Below are 25,910 nucleotides of genomic sequence, written 5' to 3' on the forward strand. Positions count from 1 at the left end.
TGCAATTAGTACAATTGAGTGCAAAAGTCTGCACACCCCGTGGTTTTGGGGATGAGAAAAAGAAGATTTTACAATTTATCAGATCAGAATTTGTAAGAAGTTAAAAATGAAATGGACAAAATAGCAATATCTACAACAAAGCAACAGCTCCAGATCTAATTTGATCGCATTTAGAAATGACTTTTACACTGATTTAGATTTGTTTTACTTTTAATATCTTCACATAAACAGACTATCTGACTGTCTGAAATTCAGTTTCTTCGTCTCTTTATCCTAAGGATATGCAAACATTTGCACTCATCAAGAAAAGGAAGCCCATCCAAACACTGTGTCGAAAAAAAACCTGTCCTTATTTACCATTTCTGCCATAACTGTCAGGCACGAATGCATTTTCTCTTAAAGTTTAATATTCAGTAGCTTCTAACTCACGGCTAGAATGAAAACACTCCTCGCCAAGAACTGAAACATTTCTCTCAAACAAACGCCACCTGCTGAAGACCAACTGTGTGAGAGGATTAGTATCTCTGATGACTCCTGACCACCTAGTGAAGCTTCTTTAAGAGCTACTCAAGCCGGCTGTATCTGGTGTGCTCTATCCACCGGGATCAGCATGCAGACCCAGCGACGCGAGCACTTCCTGCCCATCTCTAGATTATCCAACCCACTGAGCCCATTGAGCGTCCAGCCCCAGGAGGAAACTGGAAACCCTTTACCATTCAAGCTAAAGGAGCTATAACCTCTCCTGCATTCAGAGCATGGGCACGGGGTCAGAGACGCAGCACTGAATGAAGACTGTGGCCTGGTTTCAATACGGCCCCGGGGGAAAAGCTATCGCTCCCAGAGAGGCCTTGACAAGCACCGCCATTATTCCAAGGCCGAGAAAAAGCTTTTTTTTTTTTTTTTTTAGCAGAAATTAAAAGGAGCCCGGCACTTACTGGCTACTTCCAGCGACGCGTTGTGGCTAACGGCTTCTCCGAGATAGTTGCGAGCCACGCAGACGTACGAGCCTTCGTCCGGTTTGCTCCGACGTCCGTGGATTATTTTCAGGAAGAACAGAGAACCGGTGGGAAGGAGCATGCGATGGGAACGCGAGTCGTCCCGATCCGTTTCCACCCTTTCGCCATCCTTGTACCACTCCACTGTGGGCGTGGGCCGTCCCTCGGCCTTGCAGTTGAGGGTGGCAGGTTCGCCCTTGGACACGATCAGGTCGGAGGGATGCTCCACGATGCGGGGCGGGTAGTCCTCCTGCCTCAGACGAGATCCTGCAGAACACAGAGAGGGGATGGGAATGGGGTTCAGTGAAATGATACTGGGATCTGAAGATCTGAGGTCTTAGCACTACATAAAGCAAAGCGATAGATGCTGTTGCATTTATATATCACAATAACTGATCGATTTATGATGATATCACAAAATTAACCATAATGTTGATTTTAAATGCAGAAAAACTAGTTTTTGTTCTCAAAAGTTTGACAAGCGCCATGTTTTGGATTCCCTTCACTGTTATCCCAAGTCTTCTTAAATGTCACTTCTTAAATGTCGTTTTTAAAAATTAGGTACACTGGCTGTGTTTCGGCCATGAAAAAAAACCTCTGGCAAGCACAAATCTGCCTTGTATAAAAGAAAATGTTGGTACGAGACGGCCAGTTAAACTAACATTTGTAAACATCTTCCTCAGTGCACGCGGTCAGGCCACATTTACGACCGCCATGTTTTCTTTCAAGGGACTCATTTGTCCAGCGGACAAAATTACGGGGTTGAAACATGCAATGCTTCTTATAAGACTCTGTCCTTATTCTACCTTCTGAATGAGACAGATTTTTATCTTGGAAGCTCTAAAAATGCTGCCTGAAGCCACTGACATGCAGATTTAGCGCAGGAGTCGTGTAGATATGAATTTTTAAAGTGTCTGTAATAAAGGATGTTTTACATATATTAGTTATCTAGACATGGCTCATCAGCACACTCGCACCTTTAACAATCAGCTTTCCAAATTTCCCTAAGGATAAAATTTGGAAAGGAGTTTAAATTTTAATAATATGCATCACACAATTGGAGAGCTCATTTTAAATCGCAAATAAGAAACGTAACCACGCTAATCGAGTGATAAAGCTATTAGATAGACGTAAATTGATTTTCTTTGGCCTTACGTGAGCAAATCTGTAGCTTATTTTATGTTAAACTGTCAACACAGCGAGTTTGCTGACAGCCCAAACAGCTCCTATAGTGCTGATACTTCAGTGAGAAACAAGACAAATGTTGAATGCAAGCAAAACTACAAAAGACTGTAAGAAAGTTGAGCATGTGATCTCCAATGCCAGTTTACTAGACACAGAGTGGACTATAAAGGCTCTATGTAGTGAGCATATATACTGAACAGGAAGCCATTTGTTGTGGATTTTGGGGTACACAAGGTCCTGCATGAAGACGTGTTCTAAAAGTGTAAAAAGTATAAAATGTGCAATATGGAAAGTGTAAAATTTGTACTAAAAAGTATAAAATGTGTAATACAGAAAGTGTAAGAAGTGTACTAAAATGTGTAAAAAGTGTACTAAAAGTATAAAATGTAGACTAAATCATGTAATAAAGGCACTAAACAAATGTAAACAGTTTACTAAAAGTCTAAAAAGTGCACTAAAACATCTAAAAACTACTAAATAGTACTTTTGTATTAAAAAAGTATACTAAAAAGTGTAAAATTGTACTAAACATTTAAAACATGCACTAAACAGTGTGAAACACTAAAATGTATAAACATGTAATAAAAAGTGTACCAAACGTGTAATAAAACTTGTAAAACATACTTAAAAGTGTAACATTGTGTTTGAAAGTGTAAAAATTATACTAAAATGTGTAATAAAAAGTGTAAAACATACTTAAACGTACTAAAATTAATGTGTATTAAAAAGTGTACCAAAGTTTACTGAAGCTTGAAAAATGTAAATTTTTTTCCTACTTTCCAGTGTAAAATAACTGCCTTTTGTAGTTGATATATACAGATAAAACAGCTTTTTAAATAAAGCATGTGAGTTTTGCTGGGTGTTTGTTAGCGAACCTTTATAGTGTGATACAGACGCTGTGATTTGTAGAAAAGTATCATGATACGTTTTTATCATATCGTCCACCTCTACAGCTCACAGGCCACGGCTCTGTGAGGAAACTCATCCTCCAATTACAGTATCGTCTGTCCTCTTTGGAGTGCAGCGGAGCAACACTTTAACTACAGCGCTGTCATTTTAGACGTTTGACACGTCTGTGATCAAAGGCGAGAAACGTGAGGAGGCGGGAGGAGAGGAGATAAGAGGCATCACAGCGGCCCGAGAGACCGCGGGAGTCAGAGACTCATCACAGCTATCCGTCTGTATATACACATATATCTGTGTGTGTGTGTGTGTGTGCAATGGGAGTGCATAAGCAAATGAGCATGGCAGTATGGGGAACTGAGTGTGTGTGTGTGTGTGTGTGTGTGTGTGTGAGAGAGAGAGACAATTAAAAGGGTCTGGGATTAAGTCGTGATCTAGGGTCACAAATCATTTGTCCAGAACCCCATGACCTGGAACTGACGCGTCTTCACAGTGCTCACTGGCTTCACACACACACACACACACACACACACACACACACACACACAAAACTTCATTTTGACTCCTTTAGATTTGTTTTTTTTAATGAAAGCTGCAGTTTTTATGTGTAAAAAGAAAAAAGAAAGAAAAGACAATCAAAACTGACTGATATTCCTATCCTTATTGGGACATTTGGTTTGATTCCAACACACACACACACACACACAAACACACACACACACACACACACACACACGCAAACCCTACAGAGGAGGCATTGTTCTTTTCCTTGCTGCTTCATGCAGTCCAGTCAGCAGAATACTATCTATCTATCTAAAGTACCTATCTTTTGAACGAAAAAGAATGGATAGAATATCAATGTATTTTTAATAGCATTGAACATTTTTTAAAATAATAAATTATGTAATAAATCATGGGACACACAAAATTTAATTATTTGTTCATTTCCTCATTTATTTATTTGTTTGTTTATTTAATGACGTGTCAGCACACAAACAAACAAACAACTAAATAAATAAAACAAATCAAGAAGGGTTGAGTTTAATTATTTATTCATTCATTTATTTATTGTATTTTTAAAAAAAAAAAGATTAATTAATCATGGCACATAAGGGCAAAATTGTATTTATTTATTTGTTCATTTGTTAAATTATTTATTTGTTTGTTCGTGTAATGAAATTGTCAGCACAAAAACAAACAAAAAAATAATTAACAAAACAAGCCATTCATTTTTTTGTGTCTCTGTGTGTGTGTCTGTGTGTGTGTTGTGTTTGTTTGTTTGCATGTTTTATCATTGTTGTTGTGTTTTTGTCAACTAGTATTGCTCTCTAGTTCCTAACTGTTTTATAACAGTATAAAACATCTGAGCTGAAGAAAATGTAAAATTTGACTATTAATATGAAAGATATCATCAGCGTGTACTCGCTTTTAAAACAAAATAATAACCTCCAGTTTTTTTTTTTTTTTTTTTTTCAGGTGGACTAAAGCCTGTGGTGTTAAATATCAGCGTCGCCATTAAAATTCCTTCATACGGAGCAGATCCTCAGCGTAAGAACAGATTCCACTGTCAGTGTCTTTTACCACGTGTCTGTTTTTGCAGTTGATCTGAGCGCCTGTCCTGTGGAGACGTCTAGACTTTAAAATACTTTTAGGGGAGAAAAATAGAAAGAGCGAAATATTCACAAAAGATGATGCAAAGAGGAACAGCGGGTAACGCTTAATTAAACGGTGTTGAGAAAACAATGTGCGAAAGTGCAGTGCGTGTGTGTGTGTGTGTGTGTGCGTGCTTCAGATACGCCCTTCTGAAAGTGGCAAGTTGATTATTTTTCCAACTCAGCACATCCCTGAAGTGTTTTATTCCTCTTATACAACAGCAATTTGCCAATGATCGACATGTCAAACTTTTTATCCATTTATAGTTACATTTAATGTCAAATCAGGTCCTGTTCTCACATCGTATCCTCACCAGCCTCTCTTTTTATCTCTGTTAAAGTTAATAACACACAGCTTGTCATGCTACTGAAAAAGTATAAACTCCTCTGTTGTGAAAACTGAAAGCTGCACCTTTACCACTGACTGTTAGAAGGCACTGGCACTGGAGACTCCTTCCATAAAACGTCACCATATCAGGGATTATTCACGCTTTCTTTAATCTGTTCCAGGGAATGAGCTGCTGCTACAGAAATGATAAAGTGTTAGAAGGAAGGCATTCATATAAACCTGATTAACATATTCCCAATAATCAGATTCGAGAATGTGGTATAACAGCGTCCATTTTCCCCCCACTTTCTTATTTAGCATAAGATTTTCCATCTGTGTTTCCATCTCTTTTTCTTTTAGTCTGACCGCTGCATCCACTCTTTCACTTCCCCTCTCCGTCTCCTCTTTCAGAAGAAGGGAAGCTGGGAAATTCTGCAGCTATGATCTGATCGATCGGTGCCTCGGGCAAGACTCATATTTCTGACACACACACACACACACACACACACACACATCCAGCACTCACAGATTAGTGCCTATCTTCACCTCCCAATTCTCCTGGCGTTTATTATATTGAGTCAATCCTCCACCTGTGCCTTACCATGAAGGTAATTAAAGAGCGAGATAATGAAAAAGTGTATGAAAGACCAACTAGAACCAAGTAACCAATAAAATGCACATCTCAAATAAAAGAGTGGAGCAATATTTGTAGCTGGAAATACACCTCCGCTGTGTAATATGGATTCTCTCTCTCTCTCACTCTCTCTCTCTCTCGCTGTGCGTTCACATATGGAGATTTGTTTTCTCTCCTCCTGCAGTCACGTGGGAACGTCTGAGTCGAGGGTTTACAATAAAATATACAGACTTTTATTCAAAGACGTTTATTCATCCTTTCTTTCTCTCTCTTTCTTATATTAAAGAAATACTCCAGTCTTTCATCTTAATCTAAACCTTTGTACCTGTAGAGTGTGTGTGTGAAACTTGACATTTTTCCCTGCAATGAGAAAATACCAGAAAACCTGTTTACTGCAAAATCACTCATAATGGAAGTCTAAGCGCAGACGTCGAATGCCACGAATACACTGTCATAACTGTTGAGCTCGCGTCACGCTCTGATAGGAAAATAATCAACAACGGGGTGGTGCGATGAAGCCGAGTTACTGTAACCACCCCAAAGTCGATTATTTTCCAATAAATAGCAGCACATCCCCAAGTGTTTCACTCCTTTCATAACAAAATCATTTATTAAAGATCCATTTCAATCACATTATACTTTTTATCCATTTATAGACACATTTAATGTCATCTAACGTCCATGAAACAAGTTATAGCAGCTATGAACTGTCGTTCCATCACCAGCCTCTCTTCTTTTCTCTCTCTCTTGAAGTTAATAAGACATAAAATGCAGCTTGTCAAGCTACCAAGAAACCCTCTAACACCGGAGACTCCTTCCATAAATGTTACATTAGAAAGTTGTTACTATAGTTGTTACACAAGTTGTTCGATTTGTGATTTGTTCCTGCAGTGTTATAGAAAATTCGTCACCTTCTGTCCAATCAGAATCCAGAATTCAACAGTGCTGTGGTAAAATCTCTCATACATGGGATTCATTTGTATGTTTTTTAAAATTGTTAATCTTTCCCAAAAATAAAAGGTGACCCCGCTAGGTCACCTTGCCCAGTATAATTTCAGAATTTTCGTTTCTCACCAGAATATTGAAGTTTTGAACATTAATATGCTACGGCATTCATTGAAAAGTATACTACGTAAAAAATCAGACTACAGGCAGATCACGATTAACGAGCACTTTCGCCTAACTAGCCAAAGCGCTAGGCTAGTGCACTGACTGATGTAATACAATGTCAACATAACGTTAGCATTCTGAAACAGAGACGTAAACGTTTTGGAAGCTGGAGTATTAAACACTGAAATGTCATGTCATGAACATGTCATGATTTAAGCACGCTACATTTTCCCCGAGAACAAAACACAGCTGACATTCAGAGAGCGCACAAATACAGCGCACAAAACAGCCTTTCATTTCTGACTCTTAACTGCCAATTGTTTAAAAAAAATTCACACACTCCGAGCAGTAATAATGCAGCGTGTGTGCTGTGATCTGTGAAGCGTAGCCTCAGCTAGCGGGCGAGATAACGACAGTCAGTCAGTCCCTGCCATCAAAAACCCAACGGAGCTGTGAGGAATATTTGCGTTTTATTCTTATCTACTGTTACGGCCAAATACGTTTAATCAGATCGGAGACGGAGATTAGACTTATTTCTACAAGACAGTCGTTTTAATTAGTTCATGTTGACTGCACGCATAACATTCAAACAGAAATAAATTTCTGTTCAATAATAATAACAATTTCCTGGCACTGAAACGGAGAAACGTCGCTAACAGCCTCGACCAATCCAGATCAGACCAGTCCTCAGTGCAGGGCGGGCGATATGACGAAAATATTATATCACAATACTTTTTTTTTTTTTTATGAAACATGATATACAGTGCGATGTATAGGTTTGGGAACAAACTGCCAGCAAATCAGTAAGGTTGCAATAAAAAAATAATAATAATAAAAGTAAAACTATGGAAAACCTTTATGTGTAAAAATCTACAAAAATAAATTATTACATATCTATAAAAAAAATACTATTTAAACTGAAAAAATTGTGATAAAATTAATAAAATCTAACAATAAATATCACAAATTTATTTTACAGTTGTAAAAGTTTTTAAATGTTAGAAAAAAAGTAAAAATAAATTAAAAATAAAATAAAATTGATATCACATCATCATATCGCCCAGCTCTAGCTTCAGTGTGTAGTAGGGCTGGAAAATATGACAAAATTGTGATAAATTATGTCACGATACTCTTTCAGGAGATACCATGCATACTGTGATATCTTTTTTTATAGTTTATTGTTTTGTTTTGTTTTGTTTTCCCCTGATTAGACAGAAATTTCTTTAAAATCTTTAAATTTGTAAAACACAAACAAATAGTAATGTTGAAATGTTTCCCTTTTTTGTGCTAAATCATTTCTTTTTGCTGACAAATTAATTAAATTAAAAGATGAACAAAATGATCACTCTAGGGGCAAGTAACATGACAATATAATATCAATTTTATGATAAATTATATCACTGTACACTTTTCTGAGATATCATGGCTATTGTGATAGCTAAAAAAAAAAAACATTTTCAATAACACATATATTCAAATCGTGAAAGCTGGGTCAAGGATAACATTTTTCACAACTGTAAAATTTTTACATCATTTTTCCTTCTTTTTCAGTGTTAAATAATTTCAGTGTTAAAAGAATCTTTGGATAGGACTGGGGAAAATAACAATATTTATATTTAACAGTACAATTTTCTGAGATATCGTAAGTAAACTGAATGGTCAACTATAAATTTTTCACCGATTTTTTTACAGATTTTTTTCCCCTTCAGCATTAAATAATTTATTTTTCTACACATTAGATAAAACTATCATCACACTCTTTTTTTTGTAATGCAACACAACTGTTTGCTGGCAGTTTTTTAAATTGTGATACACACAAAGTGACATATTTGATCATATCTCCCACCCTGAGTGCATCTGTATACTACAATCTACAGCCCAGTGTTCCAGGTAATCTCACCTCATCATGTCTTATCACGATCTCAGTAACGATCAAACAGCCGGGACGATCAAATACTCACACATTCACATAACACACACACAAATACACACATTAAAACTGATGTGGCACACTCCTGCACACTTTATACGCTTTTATACAGCTTTATTTGCTGCGTCAGCCCGGATCTGTGATAAGGATATCTGGGTAAGATAAGAGCAGGCGAGTGCAGCGAGCCTCTGCAGATCTCCAGCATCATTAATGTGCAATTAGAAGCTTGTTAAAGGTCTGATTTATGGCCGTGATAAGCACGAGGTGTGCCTTTAGGCAGCGCAGTGACTCTTACATCAGCCAAATAAAAGTTTAAGAGTCGGGTCATAAAGGAAACACAAGGCTGAGTGTGTAAAGTCGATGTATTTAGACTTTGATCATCGTAATCGTTTTTCTCAGACCCGACTCGTCCTTTCTGTTTGTGGCTTGATGTTGATGTCGATGTTATAAAGCCATTTCATAGAGAACGCACTTCTTTGTGCTTGAGATGTGGTAAACACGGCCGTGACTGACACATGGGCCTGGATGAAATGAGCCCGCTGGGGGTCGGCGGAGAGACGAGACCGGCTCCTCTGGGACACTGAAGGACGTCCTGAAGGACTGAAGGGGCCTCGCCGTCTCAAACCGAAACAATGAGCGCAGTCTTTCCCTTCTCTTCCTTCTCCAAACTGCACATACACATTTACACACACACACACACTCCTGCATGAGGAGACGCTGTTGCTCAGAGCTCAGTCCTTCTCATACTCATAATCAAGAGTTTTTGCAGAGTAAGATTTAGGTCATAAAATGTCAAGAACATAAATTCCACCACTGACACACTGCTCTCCACAAAATAATGACTGGTCTGAAAAGAAGGATCTCTCTCCTGCCAGTGAGGGAAAGAGAGAGGGAAGGAAGGAAGGGAAGGGAAGGTAGGAGAAAAGGGAGGAAGGAAGACAGGAAAGAAAGTACCCTCTGAGAAGGGAGGGAAGAAGGGAGGAAGGAAAGAGGGAAGGAAGGAAAGGTAGGAGGAAAGGGAGGAAGGAAGGAATGAAGGAAGGGAGGGAAGAAAAGAAAGAAGAGATGGAAGGGAAGGAAAGGAAGAAAGGGAGCAAGAGAAGGGAGGAAAAGAAGAAAGGGAGAGAGAGAGAAGTAAGGAAAGTAGGGCCCGTTGAGAAGGGAGGAAAGAATGGAGGAAAGAATGCAAATGTTCTTTTTTCTAAGAGTTTATACTAAAAGATTTGGTGTATAAAATCGCTCTGACAGAAAGCTACTAATTTACATGTTTTTTTTGTTTTGTTTTATTACAATTTACCAAGGGTGTACACTTTTACGTGACACAATTCGTTAATTAAAATAATCATTTCAACTAGATATTCAAGTTTCTTGTGTTTATATTAAAACAAAATAGATGAATTAATAAATACTTCGACGTCGACAGCAATCGAGCCACTGGAGACAACGAGAAAAACGTAGAAATCTGTAAAATTTTAACTGCTGTTTCAACTGCTGCGTATTTCCACTTTTACATCTCATAATTCTTTATCATTACAGTAAATACACATCATCTAAATTTAACAGCAAAAAAAGAGCCGAAAGCTGTTACTGCGAACGTCTAAAACACAATATGTTTGAGTGGAAATCATGTTATAAAAGGTGCTGGTGTCATTCGGCACATAAAAACCATTTACATCTCGCACTCGTCCCTCAGCAGCAGGCCTGAGCTGCTCGTTAGGCAGAAAGCTGCCATGGCTGTTTCAGCAGCAGATGGACAACCACACACGTCAGAAAGCCGGCGTGTTGCCCAGCAATTACATCCGTCACGTATACGTTTCTGACGGAGCTCACGTGTGTGTGTGTGTGTGTGAGTGAAAACATCTCGATTCCCAGGAGAAAAGGACAACAAGATGATATAGAGAATTAAAATAGACACAGGAACGAGGCCAAGCTAGCCTGAGTGTGTGTATGTATGTGTGTGTATGTACGTGTATGTGTGTGTGTGTGTGTGTGTGTGTGTGTGTGTGGGTGTTTATTAGCGAGATTTACAGGCACACGGAGAGATGTGTGAACCAAGCGTACTGCCAATTACATCTTGTTTTTGTTTCCTTGTCAAGTTGAATTTATCAGCGCATCCATCACATAGCCTCTACGCCGGTGTTGTACAAAATAAAAAAAAACATTTATCACCTAATAAATGCATAATTAAGATACTAAAAGTGACACAAATAAACATCTTGTTTATAGAATGCAATATAATTATTCCCGAAATTTTTTTTTTTTACCTCTTTTGTATCCTCCATTTTGCATCCCAGATCCTTCAGAATATATCTGAAAATTATTTCTATAGAACTTTTAATAACTGAGCCAAATTATTTCAATTATTATGAATATGATGGTGTTTGCTAGGGCAATATGGTCATATAATATTAATATTGTCATAAATTACATTACAATATGCTTTCCTGAGATATCAGAGGTATTGTGATATCTTTTTTAAAAAAAAATGAAAATTTTTAAATAATTATAAATGAGCTTTGACTGGAGGCAGCTGATTTTAGAGTAAAATTTCAAAAAGATGTTAAATATTTATTTATCTTTCTTTCTTATTAAACAGAGATACTTTTTAAAAAATCTTAAACAAAAATATTTTTAAATAATTTATTTTTCTAGATAAATTCAGCATCTCACACTCTTGTTTTGTTAGTTTGTTATTAAATCTTTATATTGTGAATCACAGAAATGTCTGTCGTGTCGTGATATTACTTTTTTTATATCACATCACCCACATCTAGTGCTTCCTAATTTTTTAAAAATAGCGTTTCTGTGAATTTTTCTGCCCCTTTTTTGCGTCCATACTGTATGAGTTTCCAGATGTTTCCCCGTCCGCATTAGACGGCAGAGCGCGCGCCGACAGATCCGCGTTACCCCCGAGGTCACGCTTCCTCCCTGCCTCATCTCAGCTCCCATCACACCCCTCACTGCGAAACGAACTTGACCCGAGCCCTTACTTGGCACCGCTGATCCGGGGAAGAATATGGCACTCGGGGCTCCATGCCAAGTACGAGAGCAGCTTCTGTAAGGCTGCCAGCGTCCTAAGCATGATAAAAAAAAATCCAATGCCTTTTAAATATCATTTAGTAAATAGCGGTTGTGGTTGGAACGAGGGTTGGGTTACGCAGGAGCACTTATCAGGCGACTTGTAGCACTTAAGGGCCTACAAGCTGAGGCGAAGACGAAGTGTGGAGAAGTGGTTCACGGTTAAGCTGTTAATGTTTCAACACGTGAGGAAGACTTTGTACCATGTTTCTGATAATTTTATTGCAGCCCTGAAAGTGGGTTTAATGCTGCGCATATAGTGAAACATTCAGCTAAGTCACTGACAGACAGTCTACAGTTTTATGGCGGAATTGAAGGAAGTTCAGCGCTCAAAGTTAGCGCTCAATGCTAGGTGCAATTTTAGTCACGCAGAACCTTCTTCTTAGCAAATTAACAACATATCTGAGGGAAATGTTGATATTCTCGATAGTTTTGTCTAATTATACTCTCATTGTGCCTTTACATTGTCTGAATGACATGTAACTGCTGAATTCTAGCTAGCTAAATCATTAGCCTCAGTTACTGGTGCCCATATTCCCCAGATGCTTAGCAACAATTTTAACCAACTTAATGGCAAGCAATATAACACTGAGGTAAATGTTGATATTCTCAATAGTTGTGTCTCATTTTTACTGTCATTATGTCTTTACATTGCTTGTGTACAACACCTAAGTCCTGAGATCTAGCTAGCTGTAGCTATTACCAACCTTATGTTCAGCATCCATATTCTCCAGTTGCCTAGCAACAGTGTTCTCACAACTTTAACCAGCTGAATGGCAAGTATTTAAATTTATATTATTAAATTCATGAGTGTACCTACTGACATACTTTCCCTCATTTTCCTTGCTAAATATGTACATTTTTGGAAATGTAGACACAAACAAGCCCTAACCTAATTTTAATAAATTTTCTGGTATTTCAAAGTTTACAATGTTGAAGTATTTCCATATGGAGTAACTGAAGAAGATTTATTTAGTGGTTGCTTCTGAGTGTAATTATATTCATACAGAACCTTTTTCTGAGCAATGTAACGACACATCTGAGGTAAATGTTGATATTCTTGATAGTTTCGTCTAATTTTTACTGCCATTAAGCCTTTACTTTGTTGAGTTCTAGCTAGCTAAATCGCCAGCCGCTGTTATTAGTGACTTTATGCTAGGTGTCTATATGTCCCAGTTGCCTAGCAACAAAAGTCGAGTTCGCAATTAATATTCTTATATATTAAAACCATGATACACTTTTCTACCGTCTGATTGTACTGACTTTCTTTAATAAATAGTTAATTTTTTTAATAAATGTTTTTTCATAATACGCCTGCATTATTTCATTAGTAATTAGTTGTTAGCAAAGCCTCAGTGAACTAAACTGTAGTGTTAAAATATCTTCAATTATCATAATACTGCTATATTCAATAGTGTTCATGTTTTTGTATTTATTAAAGAAAACGATTTTGATATATTTTCCTAGTTGTGATGCATCATTGATATTTTTCAATATGGAGAAACAGAATGACGTTCGATTAGCAATGAGTGCTAAGTGTAAGCACAAATAGTCATACAGAACATTTTTTTTAGAAAATTACCAACACATTTGAGGTAAATGTTGACACTCCTGATAGTTGTGTGTCATTTTTACAGTCATTGTACCTTTAGATTGTGTAGCTCTAGCTAGATACATCGTTAGCCTCAGTCAGCTAGCATACGCTTAGTGTCCATATATACCAGTTACCTAGCAGCAGTGTTCTCAGTGAAATTTAACCACTTGAATGGTGAGCATGTCAACTGATGAAAGCATGAATTTACGGATTTTGTTTAAATACAGCATATGAACACAATATAAAATGAATTCTACTCAGTTTCTTTGCATAGTAAAAACAGAAACACTGGATTTAGTAATTTGTGAAATGTGTGGTTCAGAGCTTTCAGACATTTTCATCGTTAACCATAGCCACTCTTAATGCCACTAAGCTTGGTGAAGACAGAACGAGGTCTATAACCGGCTCTGATATCTGCAGATATAATTACAGATATTACCTTAATGTCGTTTCTGCCCTGAGGACGTCTCCAGAACGCTGACATTTCTATTTTTTTTTTTCATTAAATTCTCACCATATTTCATAATAAAGGTCTCCACATGCCATCAATAAACTCAGATTATCACCACAGTTTAAACTGTACACTCCAACACAATACACACCACTCTAAAAAAATACACAAAAGCAAGCCGAGCCACAATTTTCATCAAGAACAAACTTCAAATCTGAACTGCTTCACCCCAGAACAACAGAAAGACTAACACACAACTGCACTGGTGAAACCACACTCATTTCTGTGGTGCAAAATAATGGAAATGTGGTAGTCATACACACTGAACACACACGGCTGAAATGTCATCGCAATTAGGCCAAGGCAGAAAGAAACACGAGCCAAGGTGTAGCCATAATAGTAGCTTTGTGACTTGATGGATGACGACGATGATTAAGTGTTAGCATAGCTGTATGTGCTTAAGGAAAGGGCTTTAGTCAGACTTCTCTTACAACAGCCATGTGCTGGCCAAGAGAACAATCCAAATAAAATTTGACATTATTCTAATACAAAACCTTGTTTTATTAAGAGATTTATTGGATCCTTTCATCTGTAAAAAGTGAGAAGTGTGATCTGTTTAAAAAAAAATATACTTTTTTCTGGCACGGGGAAGTCTTCAGGACAGAAGAGTTTACGTTCTGCAGTTTCTCGCTAACATCGCAAGCTGTAGGCGACACTACTTCAACACATTTACAACACAGAGATGCAGAATTCTTGAATCTCATTGGTCATGAGGTGTTGAATAATTTTCTATAACAGCAGCTTTGACAATAGTGCAGCTGCAGATCACAGGTTCGTATTAATGCACTCGTTCTAACACGTTATTGTTTCTATAGTAACAGCTCATTCAGTAATACAGTAATCCAAATTTAATAATTTATGGACGGCGTCTCCAGTGTCAGTGTCTGACATCTTCAGGACAGAGGAGTTTACGCTTTTTGTTTGTTTTCTTGCTAAATTTGCAAGTTTTTTTCTCTTATTAACTTCAAGAGAATGAAAAAAAAATGAGGCTGGTGACAGAACGACTGTTCATAGCTGCTACAACAGGAACTAACATGCTTCACAAACATTCCACAACATTAAATGGATAAAAAATTATGAGGTGTCATTCTTTAATAAATAAAAATTGTTAGCGTTGGCAAAATGCCATGGTATAAAAGGGACTTCAGGACTTTGGTGTAATTCCACTTCGTCACACTGATTATTTTCCTATCACAGCACGACATGGAGTGTTTTATTCCTTACATACACAGTATGGATTCATAATAATTTTAGAAACTTAACTAAGAGAAAAAATCATCAAATTTCAGGCTATGGTATTTCTGTCATATTGAGGCACAGAGCAGTTGAAATGACAAATTTGTCATTTCATCAGCAGGTAAGAAACATAATTATTATGTGTGAAAGCAGGGAAAATAAACTCACCAGTGGTGGTTGTTGTTTTTTATCAAAATAAATTAATATTCCAGTCCACTTGAAAGCAAGAGGTATGGGACATCAGAGGGAAGCTTAATTAGACACTGTTGTCCACAGTGAGGAGGGGGAGGAGGTGTATAATTGAGGAAAATCACTTACCCATGATGCAACGGGGGCCGAGAGTGATCAAAGGTAGCCTGTGTGAGAAGTTGCACAGGCCGCGATGGGGAGGGTCCATGTCATTAAATCAACTAATTAGTGACCCCCTTCTTTTTCCTGCCAATTTAATACCCCCCCTTCTCTTTTCTCTTTAAAGCTCTTTAGTGTGCTCTCTCTACCACACAGACACGTCCAATGGGGATTTTTAGCATTTCAAAAGTGTATCCAAGCTTTCCGGAGTGCAGAAAAACAGAATGGTCACCAAGGCGAGGAAGCTGATCTCGTCAAGAAACAGAGAATGAGGGATGGAGGAGGGATGGAGGAGGAGGAGGAGGAGAAAGGGATCGGCGAGGAATAGCTGGCATCTTTCAGGTTTCCTCGGTCTTCCCAGAAGAGGACAAGAAAAGAGAGAGTCTTTTTAAAATCTGGTAGCCTTGTGATTTAATCAGGAACAAAGGCGGACGACAAGCGCGAGTGTGTGAGCTTTCCAAGTGAGGTTCAGTAAGACATTAAAAATACAAGAATATCAACATTAGGAGGATAAAAATGGTTATATAGCACTGCAAAAAAAAAACGCGAATACTATCAGTAGGCATTGCATGCGTCGTGTCTCTACAGTGCTTTTGTTCTTACGATGGAGATGTGACATATAAAAGCCATACTTTTGGGCCTTTTTGCTTGTGTCTTTTTTCTTTTTTTTTCTTTTTTTGGGATAGGGTTGTGTCCGTCTTTCAGTCCTTGGGGGACCTATTGTGCTACCCCAAGTCCTTCACGAACAGCCCCTCCTCTTTCTCTGAGTCGAACAATTACCCCGTTGAGGCGACACAATGCATGAAGCCCACCGCAGCCCCCACAGGGCTTTTCTCTGTTTTAGCCTGCTTTATCTGTAAAAAAGCGCTGTGCTGATCAGCAACAAAAAGGCAAGTCTTAAAAAATAGGCAAAATAAAGGGGTGAAAAGAGGAGAAAGTGTTGGGGGGGTGAGGGGGCTTCAGAGTGTGGAGGTTTCACTCATTTTCACTCATTCAGTCACACCAACCACACAAAATAAGCCATTTTTCAACACCAGGCTTCAGCTGACAGCGGAGGGGAGGGGAAGTCATCATGCTGGGTAACATTAAAATCCTCAGGAAAACGAAAACACATGACGTAATACCTTGTGGGACCATCGTTTGGTAAAAAAGTGAAATTACATTTGTGTATGTTGTGTAAGAATAAGCAGAACTTACTTCATGTATTACTTAGATATTAAAGTTTGATACACCTAAAATTTCCATTTCCAAGGAACAAGAGAAAGTGTGAATTACTGCAACCACTACATGTTAAATGTACCAATTTTCCAAGTGTTTGTGTTTGAACATTGACAGTTTTGAGGCCAGGGTTGCCAGATTGACTTGACTGTTTACATATCAATCATGGTCTACAAACCTTCAATGCTATAAAAAAAATCGTTCATATTTATTCTGCTTAAAATGATGCAAGGGACTGCAAGTTCGAAAAAAATAAATAAATAAATATTAAAATAAAGCACTGATGGGAAGTGTTTTTCCCTCCATTTTCTTTATTTTCAATGTTAGTTTTCATCAAATGCACATAAAACTGTTGGATAGAAAGCCAACATCATTTTCTTTTTTTTTTTTTTTGTCACGCCAGCCAGACTTCTAGCTATCACGGTCCATTTTGTCAATAAACACGGCCACGAACTGCCTACTTTCAAAAGAAGTCATCTGACTGACATGTGGCAAATGACCAGCCACTGACTTTTCCTGTAGCTCGTCGACAAACGAGTGTATCTTATCAAAACAAAACTCTGCCTTGAACTTTTTTTTTTCATACCATGCCTAGATATTGCTCCAAATATCTCATTTTGTTGTTCAAACGTTTGTATGTACAGACATCTGAACAGCCAGATTGCAGCCTAAAGGATTCTCAAGCTTGTGGCCAGATAAGTGTGCAAATAATACATGGAGCATTTGAGGCTGATATGACATGCAGCTCAAGGGTTTTTCCCCATCACAGCTCATTCCACAGTGCAGACCATGGAAAATAACTCCTTAAGCAAAGTGACTTCCATGTAATCCTTGTCTAAATGAGCTCTAAAACGAACCCCATTCCAGCCTTCCATAAGCTTGAACATATCTCCGATGTCTCTGATGTCTCTTCGCCATGCCGTGACTTCACAGTTCATTCCTAGACTGATGGACACAACTGGATGCATTAAGTAAGCTTTAACGCCGTGACCACGACATCCCAGTTGTACCCGATGCACTCCCAGAACCGACGTCTGGAGGTACACTTACATTCCACAAGGGTTTAAAATACTGCAAGGGTGAACGAGTAAATGAAGCAAGCGAATAGTGCGGTGATGGTGGTGGTGGTGGTGGTGGTGATGGTGGTCATGCAAGAGGTTTCCCAAGAATTCCCATAAAATTCCTGAGTGGGACTGTGACTGTGTACACCATCATGGTTCACTGTGTTTCATTCCATGAGTGATTATGTTCTTATCAGCGGTAATGCGAGCTGGCAAATTGCGAACTATTGAAGATAAACCGATTTGCCCATTAATCCACTTAAGGAGCTCCTTAAAAGCAGTTGCATTAAGGAAGGTCTTGATGGTCTTATCTGAAGTGCTAATTAAATCCCAGGCCATGAAAATGGAAGTGGAATCAAGAAAATGAAGTAAAATTAATTGAACAGCAGTTAAACATGCTGAGTGGAAGAGTACGATATTATGCAGAACAACACCCTGGATTTGCAAAGCCAGCATTCTTTCTCTAATCCGTTTAATTCCGATTAATTAGCCTTAGGCAGATATTATCTGCAATTTACAAGACGACAAGCCTAACTGTCGTTTCTCACAGGTATGACTGGGATCACTATTACTAATCCCCAACCTTCACAATACAAAAAACATTTCCTGATGCTAAACCAGGAGCTCTTGAGCAACCACAAGATCCAAGCAACAATAATGACTGTTATTTTCCTACCAGGATTACTACCTTGTGCACATTTTCTTGTGGTACACCCTGTGCTGTTTAGATAAAACCGCATCGTATGCGAAGCAGCAAAAGGCCAAGGCCTTAGCCTCATTTGTGACAGATGGACAAGGAACAAGCGGGACTACTGTAGAAAGAAATATGGTTCACCTGTGAGAACATTTATCATTAATTGGGCTCTGGTGCCTGCTGTGCCCCGGCACACCCTCGTAATTTATTATCCACACTTAAGACTTCATCCATCCGAACGCCGACTGCTCAGCACCACAGGGGTTCCGTGAAATTAATAGGGCTCCAGAAAACATTCTTCAATTCTTTCCCTCTTTTTTCTATCTATCTATCTTACACACACTGCATGGTTCCATCTCCTCAAGAAAGTGACTCTCCGAGACCAGAAAGATTTAGCGATCCACTCACTGTCCGCCATGGGAAGAAGAAACTACCATCCTTTACACCAGAGGCTTATCTGCGACAGCTCAAACATCGGTGATAGCAAATGACTTGAAGACGTCAAGGAAGACAAAGGAAGAAGGTTTCTCTTTCACTGTTCCACTGCTCATATTAATTAACTTTAATAGGCTATTTTTCAGACTTGTCAGGCCCCTTTATCTATATACTGTCATAATTCTTCAAAGTGGTGTAAAAGGTTAGATAAGTCGAATTGGTCCTGTTAGCCGAGGGCAAGAAGTTGCTGAACTTCTGTTAGATCACATCAGTCACTGATAAGAGCCATTTAGTGTATGACAGCCGAGTGAATCAGCAGATTAACACACACAAACACACACACACACACACACGGACACGTACACTGACACACACATTTATCAAGTCTAGGTATCATTTAACAACTTCTCATCTAACCAGCATGCCTTTACAAGCCTGATTACACCATCAGATGAAACTGCAGCAAAACAGTTGTTCATTCTCACATTCAGCGTGTTAATATACAGTTTACAATGATTCAGTATTTCTGGAATTGAGGTGATATAGAAAGAGATAGCATGACCGTCTACAGTTCTGTCTCCTCCCAGTCATTCTTAACCCAGCCAGAACCTTATAATACTAAAGTCATGATATTTCCAGGGCTGGATTAGAGACAGGATGTGAGGGGATACTCCTTATGCAATCTCACTATTACACTTATTTCCATACACATTTGGAAAAATCCATCCATGTTTCTGTGGATAAATCATTATTTCTTTATGTCAAATTAATCCAATTTTGATCTGGATAAGTGCAGAAATTGGAGTTGCCAATTCCGATCCCATCACAGTTTAAAACCATCCTGTTTTACTTCGGCCAGTTGCAAACTCATCCATACAACCATCCATCCAACTGACCATCCAAGCAAACAACCATCCATCCACCCCACCATCCATCCATCCATCCATCCATCCATCCAACCACTCACTGATCCAAACAACCACCCATCCAACCAACCATCTATCCAAACATCCAACCATACAACTAATCAACTATTCATCCATCCATCAGCACAAGGCTATTTTTTCCAGACCAATGTGAATAATGATATCCCAGAGTACCTTTCTTCAGAGCAATCACTATGTAGTGATGTAAAGCTAACACTATGAAGCTAAAAATAATTGAGGGTAACCAGCATTGTCCAGTAAAATGTGTCTAACTAGCTATCTACGAGCTAACTAAATCCCCATCTTACTATTAAACCCACAATTACTAGTCAACTACTGTATATTTTAAATTAATTAGAACAGTACTGAAGAAAACAAATCTTCTGCCCCTCATTTTCAGCCAAGAAAACAATATTAAGCAAGGAATACTATACTTGATTACAGGAACACAAAAGTTGTCTATAAAAGCACAACTTGAGCTGTTTTATTCCTCTTATACTACATCAATCAGACAAAGATTTAAGTCCCAGTGAAGGAGCTGTTACTATAGAAATGATAACGTATTAGAACGAGTGTATTAATATAAACCTGTGATTTGTTGTAGATCATTAATCAACACTTCCTGACCATTCCAGTTCGTCAATTCCACAGCATTATGATAGAAATTTTTTTTAAAACACTGCTTTGATGTTGAGTTGCCTGTGGGCTCACTATGACAGCACCTGCAACGCTGTTTCCAGACACTTGCTGTCCTTGACAGGTCTGTCTCGCAGCTGTCTGATAACACGTCCACAGCGTCGGGTATAATTAGAGAGCGCTGTGAAATGTGGAAACGCCGCCGGAGCAGATTCGCTTCCACATCCCTGAGGATAAGAAGTCTTGCCATGACGTTTGAACTGTGACCCCATGACCTCTTTCCCTGCAGGAGCTTGTTAAAGTGTTACGCTGTTTCCTCAATCACATGCCTCCCACGCAGCGACAATGCTTATTGCGTACTCGCAGGGGAGATGCGAAGGCATCCGGTACCGCCATCGCATCAATCCACTGGAATGAATGCAAATGCAAAAGTATGGACTGGAGCATCTCCGTAAAAAAAAAAAAAAAGAAGGGATTGCTCAAGACAGAACTTGACAGCTGTTTATGAGACAGAACATCTTAAAAGAACGATTAAACTGAAACTGAAACAGACAGAGAAGTACGTCAGTGCTTTTCACCACTCTGAGCTTTCGTTAAAAGCAGAAGGCTTTAATCTTGGGTCCCATTCTCTCCATTTATCACCTCTCACATACAAACTATGTTGATTCAGTCTGTTTCTCACAAAAAAAAAAAAAAAAAAAAAAAAAAAAGAGCACACAAGCTATCAAACAAGCTTAAAGCACTATAACGTAGTCTGAATTTACAACAAGCTTCTTATAGCAGAATGAAATTGAAAAGCAGGGCTGCTGGAATAAACACATCATTCAGTTTTGGAGCAGAAAGCTCCCAAACCCGTTATTTAACCACAGGATTTACACAAAGAGGAGCTACGCTAGAAATTACAGCAAGCCTTAACTTGAAAACAATTACTTCAGAATTAACGGTAATTACAAAAAACGACCAAAACTATAATATGAAGCAGAGACTGAATGAAGTCAGGGCAGGGTGTTGCGGCGGCTTGTGAAATTGGGATTTTCACTAAATTTCAGGTTTTGAAACGGTGCAAGGAGCCCTCATTACACACATTTTTAAGTTAAAAATATAACAATGGGGAGTGTTGTTACAGGAAAATTATAAAAAAAATAAATAAGAAGAAAATAATAAATAATAATAAATAAAAGAAAATAATGAATAAATAATCAGAAAATAATCACCAAAACACCACAGTGATGTGATGAAGCAGATTCATTGGTACCACCCTAAAGTTTCCTACAACAGCACGTCCTCAAGTGTTTTATTCCACTTATACTACAGCAATGTGCCGATGGTCGCAACTTTTAATTTATTAAAGAATGGCATCATACTTATTAACCATTTATAACGACTTTTAATGTCATGGAACGTCCATGAAACAAGTTAATTCCTGGTATATATAATGATATAGTTATACAGTTCCTTTACCAGCATCTCTTTTTTTCCCTCATGGCATTAATAAGACACAAAAAAAAAACGCAGATTGTCACAGTGAAGTTTTCTGTAAGGAGATATTTATTTAACTTTTATGGAAGGAGTCTCCATTGTCAGTGGTAAAGCTGTAACTTTAAATTTCCTGACATCTTCACCACTGACACTGGAGACTCCTTCCATAAACGTTAAATAAACCTCTCCTTACAGAAAACTTCACTGTATCAATGATTATACGTTTTTCTTTGTTAAAACAGATACAAGTCCCTGTAAACGAGTGCATTAATATAAACCTGTGATCTGCAGCTGCACTACTGTCAAAGTTGCTGTTATAGAAAATGAATCAACACCTTCCGACCAATCAGAATGGAGGATTCGACAGCGGTGTGGTGTAAGTGAATGTGACTAAAAGCGTCACACCCTAAGCATTCATTAACAGCAAGTCCTTTTGTTAAAAATGCTTGAGCAAACACAGCAGTGTCCCAAACTACAGCAGGAAATCTCTCGTATGTTCTCGTATGTTCTGAGAGTTTACGCTAGCTTCGATTTGTTTTACGAGTCAAGGATCGGAGCCTGGGTTATGGATATCAGTTACCGTACACGGCTACGCTAAACTGAATTCAACAAAACTGACAAGAACAGTTAGGTATTATGAGCCAACACTTATTTCTGTAATTCATCAGAACAAGACAGACAGGTTCTGTAAAGGCTATGACTTGTAATGTTTATACAGTTCAGTGCTGAGTTCGGATTTTCTCAGCGTGATGCTTCAACCTGACTACTGTGTTAAATATGATTCCATCCATACACAGATAACGGACAGTTACGAAAGTAGCTATGTGATTTAAGATTTGTTACGTTGTACAAGATGATTTTGATAAAATCTTGTCCGAATTGTCAAACAGTTTTTGTTGTAACTTGTGTTCGCCATGTCAGATGAAGATCCTCTGAAGAAAACGTTCTGCTAACGTCATCATTCGTTATGTCAATCACATAAACTCAAACATTGTTCACAGTGAGCTTGAGGTAATCCTAACCCTAGGAGATTTCTTCGGTCCATTAGCACATTTCGTCATCGCCGCTACCGTATTTGTAGCTGTCCCGTGAGTTTGCCGTCCTCCTATTGGTGGATTTTAGTCGAGTGTCATAGCAGTGCTCACAATCTGAGATTTTAATTAGAAATTTCTCACACTGACAGAACTCTGTCATCAGACAATGATAACGTGAGAATGCCACGCTATGCGTTCAAAGACCAAAGAATTCTTTTACGATGTGCGATTTTTGTCAGCGACAGCAAAACCGGAGTGAAAATCATACAGTGTTAAACGCAACCGAATGAACGATACGTCTGAAACGGGAATATAAAGGAAGATGGGTGGTCATGGGGGCGTCGTCCAGGAAGTGGGCCTATGGCTTAATCATATATCACTATACTTAAAGATAGTTTTGCTACAAACATGAAAACATATCATGATATTTAGGTTTGCAAACTGAGTACCAGCAAAGCAAGTGTGAAAAACTACTGCTGAGCTAATACTGTCTTTTCAGTTTTTTGCTTTAACATCCACAAAACCTTCGGGACAAATTTACAGCTACTTGTCACCTTACTGGTGCGTAACAATGTTATAAAAGTACTAAATATACTCACGAATCACAATACTCATAGAAAAGTATATCTGTGCCATGATTTAAAACAATACTGGTATTATATCAAAAATTTGTCCAGCCCTAGTGGACAGTGTTAGAAGAAACAAACGAACAAACAAACAAACAGATAAACAAACCTAAGTACACACTTGGAAAAAAGGTTAAGTCCAAAACTTTTAAAGGGTCCTACAAGAACCTACAAACACTCTTCTACGCAGAACCCTACAACAGTGTTTCACTATCAGTTCAATACATATAACGATCTAAAGAACATGGAAGAACACCGTTTTTTCTAAGAGTGTAAATAAGTAAATAAATAAACAACCATGAACATACACACAGAAAAAAGTTAAATCCAGCATTCTTAAAGGATCATCTATGTTTTTTTTCCTAGGTTTTGTGTAGAACCCTACAACAATGCTCCACTCTCAGCTAAAAACCCATAACTCTCTAAAGAGCCGTCGAGAACACCTCTTTGCTAAGAGTGTGAATAAGTGAGTAAACAAACAGATAAACAATCACGGAAGTGCATGCTTGAAATGATTTCCAGGCTAAATTAAATCCAGACAGTTGTAAGGGTTCATTTTTTTCCCCATCGAGAGGAACCTATAGAGCTGTGTGTAGAAGCCTACAACAGAGTTACGTCAAGAACCGGCGAAAGCTTTTTTTTTTTTCCTAAGAGCTTAAATTAGTGAATAAATAAGCAAACAGATGTAAGTACACACAAAAAATACTCAGAACTTAAGGATTTATCAGCAAAAGGCAAATAAATAAATAAATAAATACATAAATAAATAAATCCCTGAAACTTGGCTCAGAGCCAATGTGATCAGCTTTAGAGGCAGAAATTTAAAGAATTGTTTTAAATCCATCAATTAATTAATTATTTATTTAATGAATTAATTGATGGCTCTGAGCCAAAGTGGGCTATTAATATATTATGTTTGGAAATTATGTCTTTTTCATCTTTTTTTTTTTTAAATTGCATTAAATGTGTAAAGTTTAAAATTAAACACACACACACACACACACACACACACACACAGGTGAAAGTGTGCAGCTGCAGAAGGAGAATAAAGAAGGTGTTCCAGTGTATAACAGAGCAAACAACAGTGAGCTGAAGTGCAGAAACCTAGTGAAGGAGCTCGTGACGCTCTATAAGCGCTCATAGCGCGGACATACCTGCGCACGTGTGCACAATGAGCAGCGCAAACGCAAGCGCGCGCGCCGTCATCTCTCCTCAGCAAGCAGCACCGGTCTGAGGCTCGTGGTATTTTATTTGTCGTTTGTTTGTTTGTTTGTTTGTTTGTTTGGGTTTGAAAGTAATCCAGTGGTTAATCAGCAGCAGGTTAATTTCCGCTCCTTCATCGTTTACTGTGCAGGAAAAAACGGCGAGCTGGAGTTTAACGGAAAAGCGCGAGCCCTGAATTAATGCGCCTCTAATCCAGTTTCCACGCGTTGCACCAAATGAAAGCAAAGTTTTTTATTTAAAAGGGAGGGATAAAAAATATGCATGTGTTATAACATCCTAGTGAAGTGGGAGGGAAAGGGGAGTTAATCCGAGTCGGGTGCAGTTTGATCCTCCTGTGTGGAGATCTTCATCTGCGCAGGGTGAAGAATACTCATCATCTTCATCATCATCTTCATCCTGATCAGCTCATGCACACACACACACACACACACACACACACACACGCACACGTCTCCAGAATTCACTGAGTGAGAAAGAGGAAAGTGTGTCCACACACTCAGCTGTCACATCATCCGCACGCGCTGGACACCTCACTTTCAAACTCACTCCTCAACAATGAGCAGAAGCAGAAGCAGAAGCAGAAGGAGTCGCAGACGCAGGAGAACTTTCCGACTTGTCTGCTCCTCTTCACTTCCCTGCACTCTGCCCTGGTCTTTCCTCTCGGAAGTGAAGTCCAGCGCTGGTTCTCTGCTCCTGCTTCAGTGGCTCTCCGCGCTCACCTCCGGCCAGAGCAGCACAGAGCAGCACAGAGCAGCGCTCCACACAACGCTGCTTCATTCAAACACCATGAATGGTGCAGGAAATGGTATGATCCACTCTCCCTCATGCTCCCCTCCTCCTGCCACAATGGCATGCTCCACGGCAGACTTTTAACTCTTTCCATGCCTCAGGTTTGAAGGATCTCTCTCTCTCTCTCTCTCTCTCTCTCTCTCATACACACACACACACACACACACACACACACACAGTAAGCTGTTGTGTGCAGTGTTACACTGTGTGTTTCTGTGACATCATTCTTCTTCTTTTTCTAATGCAATTAATCCATAAAGGTGCATTAGGTACGATTTGTGGAA

At 38.6% G+C, this 25,910-nt stretch overlaps 1 protein-coding gene across 7 annotated transcripts in view; it reads right to left on the reverse strand.

The window, feature by feature from the left end:
- Positions 1–25,910, reverse strand: part of robo1 (roundabout, axon guidance receptor, homolog 1 (Drosophila)) — a 291,196-nt gene that overhangs the window by 149,121 nt on the left and 116,165 nt on the right. For 5 of the 7 annotated variants that reach the window (XM_053239792.1, XM_053239793.1, XM_053239791.1 and 2 more), the window contains one exon: positions 936–1,262. In XM_053239792.1, coding sequence (XP_053095767.1) covers positions 936–1,262 — 327 coding nt within the window. Of the gene's footprint in view, positions 1–935; positions 1,263–15,474; positions 19,796–24,767; positions 25,646–25,910 lie in introns of those variants that run through there. The other 2 variants (XM_053239795.1, XM_053239794.1) reach the window with 2 other exon arrangements.

The sequence above is a fragment of the Pangasianodon hypophthalmus genome, chromosome 14, assembly GCF_027358585.1.
Source record: "Pangasianodon hypophthalmus isolate fPanHyp1 chromosome 14, fPanHyp1.pri, whole genome shotgun sequence".
In the NCBI taxonomy this organism is placed as follows: Eukaryota; Metazoa; Chordata; class Actinopteri; order Siluriformes; family Pangasiidae; genus Pangasianodon; species Pangasianodon hypophthalmus.